Below are 16,559 nucleotides of genomic sequence, written 5' to 3'. Positions count from 1 at the left end.
TTAGACCATTTAAAACTAACGTATTTACTTCTTATGACTTATTCTCTATGAACAACAAGTAAGTCACTAAGTAAGTAAGTAAGTAAGTAAGTAAGCTTCTTCTATGGCCACGACTGCCCTGGGGTAGGCTGGGTCAAATGGCTGCCAATCTGTACCAACTCACATGGTTATTCAGATCAGTTTATGTTTACCAATCACCATTCTGACTGGTTTGAATGTAACAATACAAAGGTGGGTTTATTGTAGAGAGTTAGAAAATACAATGGTAACACACAAACATTCACACTCGCGTTCATGTACCAGGGACAATTTACAGTTGCCAGTTTACCACACACATACATGTGTATGGACGGTGGGAGGAAGCCACATTCTAAAAGCTGTGAGGACACAATCCCGAGCTCTATTGGCCCCTTTCCTCTAGGTAGCTCCAATGCCTTAGGTCAGTGATAGTTAAAAATGTGATTTGGTAAAGAAAAAAAAAAGAAAAAAATCATACTTATTATAAAATCAAAATAAACCTGAATTCTAGAAAATCCTCCGGTCGGGTTGGAGAAAAGTAAAAACATCAAAACAAGGAGAAACAAATAACATAAAACAGTGAGAGCGCATGAAACTTAAACATAATAAAGGCTCACGTTGCAGCTGGAGCTTGCCTCTGGCAGATCAGTCACGCAAATAAGAAAATACAAGTACTTCCGCTTTGAGCTGCAAAAATAAAGCTCTCAAAACAGAGTTGAGCGATTTACCTCACACAGTACGAGTTGATTTCATCTGCAGTCCTTAGTTTAAACAGTGTGTATTTAATGCAGACCAGAGACCACATTTCTAAATTATATTTCTTAGTTTAGATTTTTGAAACTCATCTTATTGGAACACAATCAAAATATAACTTTTCTTAGAAGTTAAGACACATTTTCTAATGTCAGTGTTTGAGTGAGCCAGAATGTGTTATTTGGGTTGATGTAGAGGACACACATTTCTCTATATTTAAGGTTTGGTTCAAATCTATCTTTCACATAAGCTGCTAGTTGATTTGCAGTTTTGTTTGAAGGCGCACACATGTGTCACTTCCGCGTCAGTGCGTTACAGACACGGCTGCTTTGCCGCTGCTGCGTGCTGCGCAGCTTCGCTGTCGAGTCATCACAGAAGAATGATCAGAGGAGCAGGAGCAGCGCACCGCACCGCGCCGCCGCTGTGAGAGCGCGGCAGACCAGGACACACACGGACACACGCAGACACACATGCACATCAGGAGCCATGCATCTGTGGACCTGTGAAGAGAAGTCGCGTCTGCAGAGCCGCACAGACAGCAGTGACACACAGAATTAAAGAAGTCCCAGAGAGCGGGCTCCAGCCGGAGGACTCGGCTCGTGTGGCTGGTCGGAGGTGTGCGGGCTCCGGTGGACGCAGGGCACACTGCGGACTCGCAGCTCGTGCTTGCTTTGTGGACAACTTTCTCCTTTTTTGTACATTATTTGGGGCTTCTGGACAACCAACTGTAGCTTGAATGTGACGCACTAAACGGACGTGTGCGCTGTTGCGACGCGGAGCTCTGCAGAGGAGCGAAAGAGGATTTAAACAAGTTTGATCTCCAGTTTCTCTTCGGTAACAGTGGAGCTAACGCAGATGTGAAAGGTAACAGCAGCTCGTGTTTTAACAAGGCTTCTGCAGCAGGTCTTGCTGGCTTGTGTTGTGTGTTGCTTATAGACAAAGTTAGCTGCATAACCTCACTGATACACTTCCTTTTGAGTTTCTTCTGCCTGCAGTCTGTAAATCTATACTATAATAGAGCAGGAGGATGGATCTGTTTGTGCACTAGTGTTTACCTGAGCTCAGGCAGGTGCAGACCCACCACAACTGCACCATTAAACACACATTCAAGTCAGCAAATGAGCAGCAAATACAGATAACCTGTTACTGTGTCTAATTTCAAATCAAAAGTACTAGAGACTCATTTTATGGTCAACGACGTCTAAATTGACTGAAGTATTCTTATTTTAGCTTCAGAAGGGTAGAGGGCTGTGTAAATGTCTGTATATGTCTCAGTGTTTACATTCTAGAATCTAGCCTATATGGAAACGCACGAGGGGCTTAGTGCAACTCTCCATGAAAAGCCCAAGCTACCGTATTTTTGAATAAATTGCTATTTATTTTTATTTTTTTTATCAGAACGGTAAACCAGTATCTTTACATAGCATTACATTTTAAAGGAGACGTATTAAGCTTTGTTCATGGTATTTAGTATTGAGCTATAACGCAAATAGATAATTTAACATTTTATTTATTTTTAATTGCGAAGTTGATCAAAAAATTGTTTGATAATAGAAACACACACATACGCACGCACGAAACTAAGTACAGAGATGTGGGCGGGGATAGGGGGTAGGGGACTAGTTTGAGCCTTAGTTGCAGGACAATATAGGATTAACTCAAACATGCAGGAATCAAAATACAACTGGGTAAATGAATGATGAGAAAACAGATTTTCATTTTAGATTTTTAGATTTGGATTATGGCGCTACATTTTATTGCGACAGGGATAATGGCATTAAAATAACAATAGTTTTGCAATCCCATTTTCTGAATTTCCAGCTATAATGAGCTTCCTTATGAGGCTTAACTGAGTATAAACTAGGAAGTAATTGAAACAATAGGTTGATGCAAATTCAACAACATGACACACTAAAACATGACCTCTGCACTGGCTGCTGTTTTGTGTTGCGTTAGACATTATGCAACACCAAAACTGCAATGACAAACGGTATATCATCATCATCATTCATAAATGCTGACTATTTAGCAAGCTTGTATATAGTATGTTCTGTTAAAGTTGCATGTAATACTCTGACAGGCTCCATATTGTGTGTGTAGTAGCAGAACAATCATCTACTATCATGAAGTACATTTTGGCATTAACTGCTATGCTTTATTTGTAGCTTAATGCATAATATTAAAGGTGCACTATGTAACTTTTCTGGTGCAATGCTCCACAGTAGTATGGCAGTAAACCTGCCTATTTTATATTTATTCAATTACAGGTAATTTTGTTGCTTAAAAATACTAAAAAACTGCATTCTTACCATGTCCATAGATCTGACCTGTAATGCTGGGATTTCAGGATTGGTATAGTACATTTGTGTCATACTGTGGAACATTCAATGCAAAGCAGTAAAATCTCCAGATATAATTGTTTTGCCATGAATTTTCTACAGTGTAGCTTTAAACTTCTATCTATAGAAACAAAAGTGGGAGATGCCATCTGGCCAAGTTGCAGATCAGATCAGTGGAGAGGCGTGTTGTCATGTTTTACTTTTTAAAAATATATATAATAAAATGCCATGTTTTAAAGCCATACTGTAGACAATTCCAGGCAATGCATTAACATATAAGCAGGTAGTGGATCCCCTACCAGAAATTTTGTAGTGCACCTTTTTAAGTTTAACCAACCTTGTATTTGGTATATTTGCTCCATGTTTGGACTGGTCCTGGCCGCCCAGACCGGTTCACTTCAGAGGAGTGGATGTTCAGGGCCTGGCTCTGACCTGACCTCATCCAAACATAACAAATAACTAATGTTTTCTAATTAGGGATGTCACAATATGAAATGTTTGTGTTACAATTATTGTGAAAAAAACATCCCAATTTAGCAATTATTCACGATTTTTTAGACTGTGACCAAACTAAAGTGAAATCTTTAATTTTCTTTCATTCTCGTTGTCTAACATGATACTGTTCCTCAAGTTTGTGACCGGTTTGATGGAAATGTACTCTGAAAGACAAAATAATGTTAACTTTGACAAAAACGGCCAGATAAAATAAAGGTCTTTACATTTAGGTGTATTTTTTGGGCTGTATATTGAACCAAAAATACTTGATTTTGCTTTTAAAATTGTCCCGATTATTATTTTTTGGTTCTTACAATTTAATTGTGACCTGAATAATTACAATTATCGATTAACCTAATAATCATAACATAAAACCTAAAACTTACCTGCATTATACTTTTTAATCATGAGGCCAATCTCAGCAATTCACAAAAAATATGTTTAATAATTCCAATTTAGTTTGACTGTGAGACATGCCTAAAGCTCGTGTAAACATTCTCTCTTATCCCATCATCTTGCTCAAAAGCACACCAGGAGCCAAAAGGATGCTAGTACTCCCTCTAGTACTTCTTTGAGTCTGCTTTGGAGTACTTTAGGCCAGTACAGTTCACTTAAGATAGTGGAGACACTTTCGATCTGTCCCGAGCTGCTCCAAAGCGAACCAGTGGAAACGAGTTATACGTTACAGTATAATTTTGTTGCAGTCGGACCAGTAAATAAGTGATTTACAGTTTGAATTTTTGTAATTGCAGTTAGTATTGTGTAACAAATCCTTCCAGTTTGAAGTGTTACACAAGAACGGAGCAGCCACTTCTCTTGTTAACAGCCGCTTCTCTTGTTTTCTTTCTTCAGCTGCAGTGTAGTGTTATAATATTCCCGTCATATGTGCCAGTATAGTCTGGTGCTATCTCTGTCGCTAAGTGCCCCCCTTTCCCTTCCCATTCCTCTTTCCCTCCTCTCTTATGCTAAGCTGCTGAATGGCCAGAGAGTAGCCCAGCCAAGAGGTCAGTGCTGTGGGGACTTTGGGCTAAATTTGGACCATGGAACAATTAATGCTAGTCTTTGAATCGCTACTCCACTTTAACCAGCCACACAGATGAGAGGTTCTTCACTAAGCCTACACTATTATGGAAATATTGTTACAGTAGTACTTGTCTTACTACGGTAATAGTTATGAATGTACGACTATTCAGATTTGAATGGAGATTCAATCATTTCTAATTGTCAATTATACATTTGGAGGTTTTTAATCTGCCAATACTCTGACAGTTAAAGCATATAGTTTGGAGGAATACATTTGAATCAGCACAAAATATTGTCGAAAGTTGCCTTGTTTATGGTCAAGAAATGAATATTGAAAGCCATTCTTGTTTGTTGTAAGTTTAGACTAAATGAAAACAAATCTAAAATGAACAATAAATGTGTTGTCATCTTTTCATCCTGGCCTATCTAGTTAAATTATTGGTATTATGTTTTTTTCTATTACATATTGAGGTCACTGTGCATGATTTAACAATTCAACAATTTACTTACAACACTGAAGCACCTTCTAAGGTAATACTAGAATCAGTGTCATGCATTTCTGAACTACAGGGTCATTTAGCTTTACATTCTGTGGTCTATGAAAAAGGTTTTAAAATATTTTTTATTTCAACTTTTGAACTGCCTCATAAACTATGGAGGCTGGGACAATTGGTTTCACACCACATGTGAAAATAATGTCTGATTTATAACTGCAAATTAAATCCTTCTCTCTTTCCCTTTCAGAGGCTGCACTCCCTGAGCTGGCCGCAGGCTGGGCCAGGCCTGGCCTTGTACCTAGCACCTAGCACCTACACCGTCTTGGGGTTACCATCACACACACTGACAACACTTGAATAACCCATTTGGATCTGCTCAGGATTCTGGCACAGTCTCAGCTTTAGTCTTTCCATGCTGTGGTTGGGGTTCTCTCGATGCTGGCAGCAGAATGGATTTGAGTGCTGATTTGACTATTGCCACTACATTGCAGCACTTGCACCTCTGCTTTGTTGGGAATATTTCATACTCTCACGGCCTCGCCTCTGAAGCAAGGCCCTTTCCCCTCCCCTGGGGCTCCCCTCTGCTCTCCTCTGAAGGGACTCGGAGAAACTCTAGGATTTCTTAGTGAAGCTGTGTAGAGAGCTGCTTACAAACAAGGAGGAACGCTTTTTCGAGCTTATTTTTTTTGTTGCCATTCCCTTTTTTTACCTGCAATAATATTTTATATTTATGATTGGAGAAATGTCTGGAAGCAATAGCAACAAAAAAACTGTGAAACTAATCACCCCACCCCACCTTACCCCTTCTACCTCCCCATGCCCCACATCTCAAAACCTCCCCAAAAACGTGAATGGCTCCTCTGCTAGTTCTGACTTGCATTTAGGGGTAAGTGCGCACCCAGAAGTGCAGCGACGACGCCATACAATGGACCGAGACTCGAGGACAGCCGAACACCGCTTCTTTAGGCGCAGCGTCATTTGCGATTCCAATGCCACAGCTCTGGACCTTCCCAGTAAAGCCGCCATAATCATCACCTCACCCCCAGATTATGGAGGAGTGCCCGCCTTCTTCTCGCCTCATGCCCCAGGAACGGTATCAGGTTTACGGGACAGCGACGCGAGAGATGCCCATAGGGCTCCATACTTACAACCTAGTCTTGCCTCGAGTCTTGAACCATGCATTGGCGTAGCATTGGTGGAGGAACCCAATCAAAATACAGAGGTAAATTTAGATACGGGTAGCGCTAAAAGCCACGTTCCTCAAATTACGAGCGAAATTAGTGTAGATGTGGTGGTACACGAGCCAATCCCAGCAGAGTTGGAAGTCACGGAGAAAGCAGCAAGTGCACAGCCTGATGTCGCGATCCAGTTGGAGAAAAACGAATTGGTAGAAAAAAATGCAAAGTTGATAGAGCAGGAGGAGAAGGAGCGGGAGACGGAGGAGGAAAGAGGACAAGCGAAGGCCAGGGCCGAGCAGAGGGAGGCAGAGAAACGCGTGCAGGACGACATCGAGGAGGCCGAGACCAAAGCCGTGGGCACATCACCGGACGGACGATTCTTGAAATTCGATATCGAGATTGGACGGGGTTCCTTTAAGACGGTTTACAAGGGGCTGGATACGGAAACGACCGTGGAGGTGGCCTGGTGTGAGTTACAGGTAAGAAAACAGACACTGCTTGTTTGTGATCGCGTTGAGAATTTGGTTCGGCCAATGCTCCTAAGATTAAACCTTTTCAGTGGTACTGGGAACAGTAGATGCCTTTTATCCTTCAGAATCTAAGGCAGTTGCTCTCAGTTTTTCAGTTGCCATTTCAGAGATTCTTGTTGATAGTTTACAGTGTTCTCGCAGAGGGGTTTTGGCATGGCTGCGCGCCATGCCAAAACCCGCCATGCCCAAAATATGCCTCCATGCTCCGGCGGGCCCCCGCCATGCTGAAAAGATACCGCCAGGTATTAAAATAACCGTGCGCAGGCAGCGTGTGCAAAAAGCACCACGGCACCGTCCGTGCAAGTACTTTTCGCTTGATACAGCGCTCGATATGGAAAGCCAATATGATCACGCTCCGCCACTTAGGAGCGGCGTATGGCGTAAATTAAGAGACCGCCGCGTTAAAGCACCGCTTTATTTTGTAAAAGCGCCGGAAAATACGCCGCGATACGCCGCTCCCAAGTGGCGGAGTGTGATCACATTGGCTTTCCATATCGATAAAAAAAATGGAATTACTTTTTTCAAGCGCCGCCTACGGCCTGGTTTTCTTAGAACGTTTTCATAATCCTGTTATTACCTTTTGATTATTAGTCTTGGTTCAATCTTGGTTCAGGTTACTTTTGGTTTACTCTTGGTTTAGTCTAGGGTTAATCTTGGCTTGATTTTGATTTAGACCTAGTTTAGACCTGTCTATTTGATTGAGTCTTTGAATTTTTTTACAGCTCCTGGTTTTATTTTTGTTTCGCTTTGATTTAACTGTTGTTGTTTGCAAACTGCTTGTGGTGGTACTTCTTGGTTGGAGTATCACTTGGCGTGAGAGAACAGTTAAGATTTCATTGTTCTCACTAATCATGAATAAACGTTAAATTGTGTAGTTTTTTCTCCCAGTAATCGTAACCCAATAATTTTATATCATCACATCCCTAGTTGCAAACTTGTTTCAAATTAGATTAGTTGATTACATTAGAACAACTACATCACAGATCCTTACTCTTTACATATTTTTTCGTCAAAGACATTTGCATTGTCTTCTATATACAAATTGTTCACCAAAAATGGGTCAAATAGGGGGTTTGTCCTTCCGAGTCACAGTTGTAATAGTTTTTTTTTATAAAGACACCGACTTGAGGCGTGCTCTGTTGATGTAGACACAGCTGTAGAAATGTGAGCCTCGCCACAGGAGGCTGTTCTGCACCGTGGCGCGCTGATGAAACCAACGGAGGAGACAGTGATGCAACGCAGGGTCAGGGGTCTGGAGAGGCTTAGTCATGACTCTGTTGTGTTGGCATGGTTTCAGAGAAGAGGGAACTGGATGTGTATGCACAACTTGATACGGCTGAAATGATTAAAGCTACCCAACGTTATTCTTGTAAATGATCCATGGATAATTGTAAAAAAGGAATGTGGAGATTATTTGGTCGGCTTTTACCTAATAAAAAAAGCTGTAATTATTTCTGAGCTCTAATCTGTCCTCGACACATCCAGAGATAGATAGATAGATAGATAGATAGATATATATATATATATATATATATATATATATATATATTTATTTATTTATTTATTTATTTATTTATTTATTTATTTATTTATTTATTTATTTATTTATTTATTTATTTATTTATTTATTTATTTATTTATTTATTTATTTATTTAAATAAAAAATTTGGAATTCCTTCCATGGAATGCGAGGAGTCATTGTTGTCTTTAGCTACACATCTAAAATGTAAAATTTTTCTACCCGAGTCGGTCACTTAAAAGCGTATCAAGGTTAGTTTAGTTGATTTGAAGGACATGTGGGAGGATGTGCTCATTAGCTGTCCCGACTCAGACACTTGAGACCATCTGATGAAGCAGAAAATTCAGAAGTATCATAATCATAAATGAAAGTTCCACAGCAGGTCATAGTATAATCCCTTGCATATCACATTTCTGGAACGATTGGACCCTGTATTGGTCACTCAGCTGTAATTTGATGCACAGACAAGTGGTCCACTCCAACAGCATTAGCCTTCATTCTGTCTGCGTGAGTGTCTGGTTTAGATTTGGTTTAGATCTGGTTTAGATTTGGTTTAGACTTGGTTTGGACTTGCCTTTGACCTGTCTTTAGTTTAGTCCTCATTTAGACCTGTCTTCTACCTGGTTTAGACCTCCCCAGCATTGGCCTTCATTGTGCTGGGTGTTTGACGGAGCAGTTGCTGACATGTCGTTGACTGGTAGGAGTAAAGTTACACACTTGGACCAATCATATTAGCCGCTGGGTGGGCATGGCAATGGGGGTCCGGTGAAAGCCAGGATCAGATGGACAGTGATGACAGAAATGCTGAGCTGGTTTAAATCCCCCTCACTTTTTTTGGTCTATTTCTTTGTGGGAAATGTAGTAGGTGGATAGTGCTCTAGGAATGAATCCCCCTTTTACCTCCAAAATCTGAACTGGGGCTGGGCTTTAATTACAATTTTAAAGAATAAAGCTAAATCATTCCTGAATTATACTTTTTGATCATAAGGCTGATCTCAGCAAGTCACAAAAAGTCGTATGGTAATTCCAAGCTTGTGTGGCTGTGAGATCTGGCTAAACGGGAAACTACTTTTGCATTATACACTGGAAATATAATATTTTGAGTCTTGATGCATCGATAAACAGGAAACGGCTGATGCTAAAATGTGCTAACTTTGTTTTGCTAAGTCTGTGGGCGCAACATATAAGCTAGCATCTCTGGAATTACAGAGATTTATCACAAGATCAACTCAGCTTTTGGTGAGATTTTTTCTGTTTTAATGTCAAATTTGTCAAATAGTCAAGATATTTCAATCAACTTTAGCCCATATCCTCATTATCTGCTGGTGGTGTTTTGTTTGAAATCTATAGCTTCCTGCATTTGTTATCCTGAAGTTTGGCTTGTGTTGAGAGGAAGAATACTTGGATGGAGGGAAAGAATTTTGGGGGATGGGGCAGCGATGACTCACTTTGGGGTCACTTAAGAATGAGCGTGATAAATAGACTGAGTGAATAGCTAGGTCACTCCTTCGCTTATCTTCAACTTAGGAGGTAGGAAGTAATGCTTGAAAGGAAAGCATTTTTAAAGATGATGTATATGAGTTGTTACAAGTAATGTATCACAAAGGGTGCAGATATGTTGGTAATGTAATGCCCTCTGTTTTGTCAGGTCTTATTATGTGTAAAACCTACTAAATCTATTTGTAGATCTCTGTAAATATGTTGTGAAATGCACGGGATTCTTCTATGAGTTTAGCAGTTCATATATTGGTGTTAATTTTGGTTAGTTAAAACATTTACTGCCAGATGTTTTCCCCACAGCTGAATATTGATTTTTAACAACATGCATACATATACGTTACTGGCAAATCTAATTAGACTACTTCTAATCGTTTTCCCAAATCTTTTAGCCATGGAAGATGGGATGTCTAATATTTTCTGAAACATTACTTTATGTAACAAATCAAGGGTCACCATTTTTGAAGAAAAGCCCTTTTAATGGGGAGACTTATTATGCAAAATTTACTTAAAGATCGTTTTCCTCTTCCCATTTGACCTCTGGAAGTTGTATTTAAAGTGATTTGAGGAATATTTATTTTCCTGCGGACAAGGCGCTTTCGCTCCGGCTATCCCTGTGTTCACCGCTCTCCGTGTCAGGCCCACTGCTCTTTACGTCGTTCTGCAATTTAATTTAGCTAAACAGTGACACAAGTAGGATTCAGTAGCGTCACAAAGCCCTTTTGACGCAAAAGAAGAAAGAACTTAATGAAAGAAAATCTGCTGCTCGCTATCGTGTACGGCAGCTCTAGATAGGGCGAAGGACCGTAAAACAGTCCAATGGTTTTCAACCCGAAAGTAAGCAGACTTTTATTCATAATAAAGACATTTTAGAGCAATTTTGCTTTGTAAACTGTCCAAAATTAATTGTAAAGTAGTAGTTTAGATCTATATAGCAGACAAAAGCACAATAGGTCTTCTTTAAAGGAGACTTATTATGCTATTATGCTATTATCCCTATACTATAACTATAACTATGTGATCATTATTTTACATTTTGTTCCTTGTAAACTGCAGTTTTGATCTAAAGCGGCGTAATATTAGAAACAGTTCCTGTAAACAAAATGCAGAATTGATAAACTCTGCCGTAGCAAGCAGCTCATCATTGTTTTACTGTTCAAAACTAGCCACACAACTTTCCTGAACCTTACGTATATGACCTGGAATTTGAATGTTTGGAATAAACGCAAGATGGCATGGCTAAATGTTTATAAAGGTAGATTTTGCATATGTCTCTTTTAAGGGAAGGCTACTGTCAAAATTCATGCTTTTTCTTATTTTTTTGTTCCCTTTGCTGTCCCCACATAAATGCCTCACCTAAAGATATTTTATTATTTCATTGTATACATACCAACATTTTACAACTGTATTTTGACGGATCACGCTGATGGAGTTGTTGATAATTTGTGTCGTCTATTTGGTCACAAAATAGTTTTAATCAATTTATGATAACCGTCTTCAATCAAAAGGAGAAATAAGAAAGTAGTTGAGGAGGACAAAGCTCACCGGCAGAGGGATGAGGAGTTGGGGGTTGGGGGTTCAAAGTTCAACTCCTTTTGTGTCAGAGGCCATCCCAGAGCTTGTCCAGCACCCGACCACCACAAGAATGTTTTTTCCCCCCTAAGCAAACGGGAGCCGTGAAGTAAAGTTTTCAAACCGTTGCGGTTGAGAGAACAAGGAGATCTGGCTCGTAAAGTTGTTTGATTGGGCTGAGGTTCGAAGAAAATATAATAAAGAACAGAGCCAGCCCAAAGTTTGTGGTTTATTAATCGCAAAGGGCACATATTTACCAAGACCCTAAGAACATGCGCGCACACACACACACACACACACACGTCAGAGCATGACAGTCACCGAGGATGTACCGTATTGCCTTTTTTTGCATAAAGAAGGTTTTCCACAAGCACTATATAATTTTGTGTGTAACTTTTTAAATGTTAGCTATATTTTCTGTGGTGTGCACGTAAAAGTCTTTAATGTCCTCAAAAGTCGTCCGTGCGCTTAATAGTCCGGTGCGCTTAATATATGGTTTATTTCTGGTTGTGCTTACTGACCACGAAGATATTTTGTGTGGTAGGTACATGGTGTATAAAGAAGATTTGGGACACGAGACGCCGATGCGCGACTATATTTACAGTACTCCGGAACCGGAAGTCCCAACAACATGTGCCATCTTGGGCCAAGAGACCATTGGAACTCTTATATTATTGGAAATGCGCTTACGGGCTAAATTATCAGTCAACTGTGGGAATCATAAGGCCGGAATCATCACTGAACTGCCGTGTGAGTCCGTGATGCGGGATCACATGACCATGACCATGACCAAGAGATTTTAGCACTGAGCACTATTGGCGCTTTGGCTGCTTTTACCATTATGCACTCCAGCAGACATTAAAACGGGACACACGGGACGTAAACAATCGGGGCTGTCCCAGGTAAATCGGGACGTCTGGTCATAGCTGTGCGGGATGTACTTCGGCGGCATTTGAAGGATTTTAGGACGAGGAATGAACTGAAAAAGTGAGTGTATTGTGTTGTATTTTACGTGTTGCAACTGAACGAGGCTGAGAATTGATTTGGATATGCTAACGTGTCTGTTAGCGGTAGCAGAGTGTGTTTTGATGTTGAACAATGTTGATCTGAATGAGTTGAACGCGTTTCATAAAGCTCAACTGACTCTGACTTATCTGTCTGTTTTGTTTATCTCATGCGCTTTATAGTCCGGTGCGCTTTATGTATGGACCAGTACACATGGTACACAAATAGCTGATGGTGCGCTTAATAATCCGGTGCGCCTTTTCGTGCGCAAAATACGGTATGTGATTTTTCATGTCACACTGCTGGACAGACATTAAACTTCTTACAATTTTTATTTTTTTTTAGAAATAAAGGAGTCATGTTATTAAAACATTTACATTCTTACCTTTATGCCAACACATTTATGAACTGTCTATGACACGGTAACTGTGTTACAACATTCTCTTGTAACTTACAAGAGTTACAGTCTACTTTGCTTTTGTTGAAATGCAACTTAATTCTAATATTGTGTGTATATATAGAAGACATTTTTGTGCACTGTTGTTGTGCTGAATGTTTGAGGAATTAATTAGAAATGGATGACACGTGCGCACTATTTTGATTAATCAAAATGATAATAATGTTTATAGTATGTTTATTGCGCTTTTATACATAATCTACCCTGCAAAAGGTGTACTTTCTTGTGCCCGTAAATGTTTGAAACGATGACTACAAATAAGTCTGTCACTTCCTTCCCGTTTCCTCTCAGTCATTGCAGTTGTGTGTGTGGCTGCATGTGTTGATGTTTCTGTCTTTATGGAGATGTGGTATTTGCGTGGGTAAAGCCACAGAATTGATCAGTTTTAAAGCCTGCAGGATTTCCGCTGGGTTTAATGCAGTGCTCTTGAGTGAACTTTGTAATATACTTAGAGCAAATGCTACAGTTAGACTTACAAGGTCTTTATTCTGCAAAATCAGTTTTAAGCAAATAAAATAAAATGTTTCTTTTCACATTATTCCTGTAACATGTTTAATGTAAAATGTTTTGTTCTTCACACTTACTTAATTACTATTGACATGTACAGCATGTGACTGTGTATACTTGCATAAACTAGCAATTTGCTAAATTTCTACTCAAAAATAAAGAAATGATAGGCCTTAACATTGCTGGATATTTTATCATGTGCTTATTTCAGATATGAAAAGAAAAACTCAATTCCAAAAGGCATTGATTATTGTGGTTAATTTGTTCATTCTGACGGAAATTACTAAATTTTTCTTGTATTGGCAGGGTGCACTCCAGACATGTTTTCCAGTGATCTGCTGTACTTGTGTATACTTGCAATACACACATACGCTACCAGAGAGATTTTTTTGAGTCACAGTTCACTTTTTTGGTTGATAAGTCTCCAAGGCACACCACCTACTAAAACATAACCAACCCACACCTTTATTACAAAATGTGGCATAAATTGTGGTGAATATGCCACTGCCTGGCAATTTAAATTTGGCAATAGACCCCTTTTTTCCCCCGCTCAGGACTCCTGTTTAATCCATGTGTGAATCAGTTTAAATTGGACAACTGGTAATACCTCAAGATGCAGTAGTGTTGACATTCAAGGTCTATTTAACTTTAGACTGGATTATTCAACTCTTTGCCTCAGATGGGAAACTATTGATCTTTTACCTGCTCAGTGGTTCATTCATAATCAAGACTAATCAGTGTGTTTGAACGGCTTTTGATTGACCTTTAAGGGCTCCAACTATGGTTAAAGAAACAGTTTAAATGTGCATCCCTAGCTAAAACATGTTTTTAAATGTAATAGTTGAGGTTTAAGGACTGTAAAATTACCCACACAATGCATAAATATATCTTATTTGTTAGGTAAATTTGTATTAATTTTAATCAGCTTTTTTGCAGCATTTTATTATAAACATATCTTCAAAATCACCATGATATTTCTTACCCAAATGTGATGGGAAGTGATGTACAAAACATAAATTGAATGAACCTCTCAATCTCTTTTGTGCTGCTAACTTTAACCAAACCCCTTTAAATATTTGAGTATGAAGGATGTGGGTGTGTGTCCTCCCTGTCCCCTTCCTTCTCTCAGCTCAGTAATGTTTGTGGCAGTGTCTGATTAAGGTCGCTCTGCTCTCCCGAATCTCTGGTGTGCATTTCAGCGCAATGTTCCAGAGTCACATGGTGAAGTGTGGCTTCAGGTTCTGTTATGACTGTGTTTTACTGTACTATGTGAACTAAGCGACATGTAGAAACCGCTTAATCTGTTTATGAAAGTTAAAGGTGCAACAAATCTTCTGTAATATGTGGCATTAAACAGGCCTGTCTTTCAGAAAAAAACTCGAAAACGTGGCATTCTTGCAGTGAGTGGTTCCGCCTCCACATATCTGAATTGTACTCCTCTAGAAAAGGTGCATGTTTCCACTGGTTCACTTTGAAACAGTTTGGCACGGTCTTAGAGTGTCTCCACGGTCTTAAGTGAACCATACCGGCCCAATTAAGTGGTCCAAATTGGACCCCGAGATGTCTAGTTTCCAAAGCAGTCTGGTTCACTTTGACTCCTGGAATGTTTTTTTGAGGGAGATGATAACGCCACAAACTCGGGTGAGAACAAGATGGCAAATTCAGTTGTAGTCATATTGACACTGTTTAGAAAATCAAAACATTGATTTTCAAAATGGCGTTCTGATGACTACAAACGTGTTTTTGTGAATTGCTGAGATCGGCTTCATGATTAAAAAGTATAATTCAGATACAATTTAGGTTGTATTGATTAGAAAACATTCATGTTTGTGTAACATGCATGGAAGATGATAAGACCTGTGACAAAGTGCTTCTCGGTGAACCGGTCTGGGGGAGCAAGACCAGTTCAAACATGGCTATAGTGCACCTTTTAATATCATTTTAACTATTACAATTTAGTGGTGCTATAGGGAAGGAAATTGAGAACCGGTTTTACTTATTTACTTAAAATAATCGTTACGCAACCGGATCAATAAGATGAATTGACTTAGGAAGGGAACTTATTTATATGCTTGTTCTTTTCATTTCTAGTTTGGAGTTTGAACCCGGTTTAGTCCTGATTTATTGTTGTACTCCTAGAATAGTCCTGACTCTTGGTTTTATCCTGACCTGATACTTGGAAAGCCAAACACTTTTTTGGATTGGCAAAAAAATCATAAAATATCATGTCTATACTGTACGTGGATAGTGGTAGTAAAAAGTTGTTTATTCTGACCCTTTGGAACTGAAATACATTTTTACATTAACATTTCTTGCTTTGTTGTAATGGCAGTCATCACGGCAAAACGGCATTACATGGAATCTTGGCAAAGAGAGTGAACAAGTGGCATGTTGTGCAATCTTCAAACTCATACTTTGTCCAGGATTGACTCTCTTGTCTGTCAGAGGTGTGAATTGAATCATGGAGCAGCTATTTGGATGTGTACGGTGCATTGGAGCGTTGATTTACAGGGTTAGCCCGGAACAGTGCGTGAGGTATGAGACAGATGTTGTGTTTCCAGATCTTGCAATGTCCTTTATGGTCATTTACAGCTAAAAAAAATTCTACATTAAATATGCCAATGCCTGATTGTTAAAATAACAGTGACAAATCTTGTAAGCAACCCATTTTGCAATAGCAGCTTTTAGGGCTGCAACGATTATTCGACTCAATCGAATAATTTGATTACAAAAAAGCTTTGATTATTATTTTATTGCCTCGATGCTTCGTTTAATTTACATATTTTATTAAAAACACATGAATCTGTGGCCCGCGGAGCGCACGGAACGACTTGTGACGCTTTTCTTCCCCACGGAGGTAGTTCCTGAAGCAACTGAAGCGCAACTGAGAGAGCGACGTGTTTTAAACTCACGAGTGTGACCCATGGATCTATTATAGCTGCGACCGGGAAGAGTTTTGTTGTGTAAAAGAGCTCGGTGCCGCGAGCTGCCGCGAGCAACCACCACAACTAGTTCCGCACGCCGCCCGCCCCAGCACCCGCGTCCTCACCGCACCACCACGCTCCCCCACGTCCTCACTTTGCTTCCCTGTCACACTTGTACGTTTCAAACATGCCACACGCTCCTCTGCGGTGCCTTGAAACGGCCAATACATCCATGGAAACCGCAG

At 39.8% G+C, this 16,559-nt stretch overlaps 1 protein-coding gene across 1 annotated transcript in view; it reads left to right on the top strand.

The window, feature by feature from the left end:
• Positions 1–1,254: 1,254 nt before the first annotated feature.
• The window catches only part of LOC140368292 (serine/threonine-protein kinase WNK1-like), a 128,630-nt gene continuing 113,325 nt past the window's right edge, over positions 1,255–16,559 (top strand). Inside the window, 2 exon segments of the mRNA XM_072455262.1 lie at positions 1,255–1,635; positions 5,373–6,782. Coding sequence (XP_072311363.1) covers positions 5,856–6,782 — 927 coding nt within the window. The 5' untranslated portion in view covers positions 1,255–1,635; positions 5,373–5,855.

Source organism: Eucyclogobius newberryi, unplaced genomic scaffold (assembly GCF_026437365.1).
Source record: "Eucyclogobius newberryi isolate DKJ021-1_F unplaced genomic scaffold, fEucNew1.0.hap1 SCAF_2, whole genome shotgun sequence".
NCBI classification, from domain to species: domain Eukaryota; kingdom Metazoa; phylum Chordata; class Actinopteri; order Gobiiformes; family Gobiidae; genus Eucyclogobius; species Eucyclogobius newberryi.
Note: the sequence above shows the minus strand (reverse complement) of the source record. Positions and strands in the feature narration are given on the sequence as shown.